General features: G+C 47.3%; 1 protein-coding gene across 1 annotated transcript in view; it reads right to left on the bottom strand.

Annotated features, from left to right (window-relative positions):
• Positions 1–2,164, bottom strand: part of LRRTM1 (leucine rich repeat transmembrane neuronal 1) — a 2,539-nt gene extending 375 nt beyond the window's left edge. The window contains exon 1 of the mRNA XM_009873972.1: positions 2–2,164. Within this exon, the coding sequence (XP_009872274.1) occupies positions 2–1,214 (1,213 nt within the window). The 5' untranslated portion in view covers positions 1,215–2,164. The remainder of the gene's footprint in view (position 1) is intronic.
• Positions 2,165–3,043: the final 879 nt, after the last annotated feature.

The following is a 3,043-nucleotide window of genomic DNA, read 5'->3' as shown; positions in this document are numbered from 1 at the left end:
GGGTCACCGTCGCCGTCCTGCACGTCGTAGGTGGTGGCGGTGGCGGAGCCATAGCTGAGCGTTTGGTCGCTGTTGTTGGTTACCGGGGAGAGGGTGTTAACGCTCGTCGGGTCCGCTGTGTCTTCGCACAAGTGGAAAGCGTACACCGCGTCCAAAACATCCTCGCCCTGCGCGTACTCAGGGGTGGCGCAGAGCAGGTTGCTGTCGTAGCGACCCTTGAAGTTACTCAGCCAGGAGGCCAGGGCGCAAACGTTGCGGCCGCAATCCCAAGCGTTGGCCGAGAGGCTGATGCTCGTGAGGGACTTCCAGGAGTCGAGGACTCGGGAGTCGATGTAGGTCAGCCGGTTGGAGTCCAGCTGCAGGGATTTGAGGTGAGGTACGCTCTCGAAGACATGAGGTTCGATGTATTCGATTTCGTTGCCGGAGAGATCCATTTTTTCGAGCTGCCATATCCAGTCCAAAGTGTTTACGACGATGGTAACTTTATTCCTTCGCAAGCAGAGAGAGTGCAGGGAGATGAGCCTGGGGAAATGGGCTAAATTCACCTTCACCAAGTCATTGTGCTCGAGGTGCAGCTCGGTGAGTTTGAACAAGCCTGCAAAAGAGTTTCGAGCCAGGCTCTTTAACTGATTGTATCCTATGTCTAGAAACTTCAGGCTGCGACAGTCCTGAAAAATTCTCACGGGCACGAACTTGATGGCGTTCGACCGCATGTGCAAAGTTGTCAGTTTTCTCAGCCCGTGGAACAGGTCAGGCTCCAAAGACTGTAGGTTGTTGTATGATAAATCCACACTGCGCAAGTTTGGCATGGGTCGGAAAGTGGTGTTGGCCAGTTGGGTTATTTTGTTGGAACTCAGAGTGAGCTCTTTAACTCGCCGCAATTTTTGAAAGGCATTCCCCTCCACTGAGCAAATGTGATTGTGATCCAGATAGAGCCACGTGAGCTGCATTAACCCTGTGAACTGTCCATCATGCAGCTCTGAAAGGCTGTTGTACCGCAGAGACAAGCCCATCATGCCCGACAGGTTGCGAGGCATCTCTGTAAGATTCAGTGATTCACAGTACAAAAGCCTGCCCTCACACCGACATAGCTGTGGACACCCACTATTCACGGCTGGAAGCATTTTAGAAAAGATACCCAGCGTACACAATATCAACCCCGGGGGCTTCCTCAGCAGCCAGTTTAAACAGAGACCGATAAGAAGGAAATCCATTAGCAAGAATATTTCCAAATCGGCTTGAGAATGTCCATTGAATCGTTTCAAATTCTACATCATATTTTATTTAAGAGGGGGAAAAAAACCACAACCAACCCCCCCCCCCAAAAAAAAAACCCCAAAAAAACACAAACCCGAAAAACCAAAGCCGGAAAACCAGAGCAAAACAGCAAACAGAACAAACACAGAGGCAAATATTTCACTTTACAGCATGCAGGAGCTGTGCAGCATTAAAGTTCACAGACATTCAAAGGTAAAATGATAGTGAATTTGTTCATGTTAAATGCTGCAGCAAAGAGAAAAAAAAAATCTTTCTTCATGAAAGAATTTAATTAAAAAGTGTCTTACCCACCCTTTTCCAGAGAGTGACAACCTCCATTCAGTTGCTTCCTTTGTGTTTGGACTAATTATATGCAGAGCTAAAAAAGACCCCTCTGTGCTACAAATTCAGTCCCTTTCAATTTTGTGCAAGGCTGGCAAGCTCACAATGTCTCACTTCGCTTCTGCTCAAAGAGCGAAAAGGCTTGTCCAGCTCGCCTTGCAGCTGACTCCTAGGACCTGCAAGTTTCAGAACTATGTACATGAGCTTGATCTTCTCCTTCTCCCTCTGTCCTTTCCTCTGCAGTTAACACTGTGGCGTGCAAAAAACTCCAAACTCTTTACTAACGACTCCACAGGATTTGTCAATCTGTTTAATGTCCATCATTTGCAACGACCATTGACCGGCACAACCTTTTACTCCGGAGAGAGGTTACCATTCATTCACTGACCGGCTAAGGGTAGCTTTATTTCCCATTCTTTGTTCGCTGTGCTTGTTAGGTGATGCTTAGAGGAGAGAGAGACAGCAAGAATCCCTTCCCTTCAGCCGAGCAGTGTGTTGCGAGAGCGTGCAGAGGCACCTAGTGCTCACTGAGTGTCGTAAGCTGCTCAGGATTGTGCGCCGGCAACTGGGCATCTCAGGCATGGGCAGATGGAAAAGGGGTGGGCAGAGAGAAAAAAAACCCAACCTCGGCGAGCGGCAGCGGCAGCAGCAGAGGAAAGTAATGCACGCTCTCGGATGAAATGGAAAAAGACTTGCCAGCCGCTCGCTCTCGCCATTTCTCAACCGGGCACGCACACACACACACACGCGTGCACCCCCAGCAAATCATCGAGAGCGATGCTTAAGTAGGAAGCTTGAGAATTAGGATTCTCGGGTCGTTGCTTTGGCTTCTCTTTAAAGTCTGAATTTCTAAACTGGTAGCCGGGAGAGGCAGAGACTCGGGTTCTTGGTTTGGAAAGGAATATATAAACCGGTGTCTTCGGATTGTCGTTTTTTTTCTCTCTTGATGATGAGATTTGCCTTTTGGAGTCTTGAGGTGGGGGGAGAGGGCGAGGGTGGTGGGAGGGGGGGCAAATGTGTTTTTCTTCTGACATTGTCTAAATAGAGCATGATTTGAAATTCTGTGCGTTCTTTCTCATAGAAATGCAGCCGGAGCTCTGCAAATAAGAATGTCTGGTTTCGTATAAGCTTCAGTTACATTTGGTCTTTTTCCGTCATGCATATTTTGTGTGTGTTCAGCACATGCTTTTTCCTAAAGGTTGGTTGTGGGTTTTTTTGTGGTTTTGATTTGTTTTTTTGTTTTTTTTGTAGCATACTCTATTGCACACAAAACCATCACTCTAACAGCAGAAAGATTACTCTGCTTTTGGAATAAGAGCAATGTATAGGTTCCTCTGACCATGTCAGCAGGCATGCAAAGAAGGGGTTTAAAACTCAATGAGTTAATAACTTCTGCAAATTTCGCTGGTTTTTGTTGCGTGTACCAAAAAAAAAAAAAATCCTT

The sequence above is a fragment of the Apaloderma vittatum genome, unplaced genomic scaffold (genome assembly GCF_000703405.1).
Source record: "Apaloderma vittatum isolate BGI_N311 unplaced genomic scaffold, ASM70340v1 scaffold21147, whole genome shotgun sequence".
NCBI classification, from domain to species: domain Eukaryota; kingdom Metazoa; phylum Chordata; class Aves; order Trogoniformes; family Trogonidae; genus Apaloderma; species Apaloderma vittatum.
Note: the sequence above shows the minus strand (reverse complement) of the source record. Positions and strands in the feature narration are given on the sequence as shown.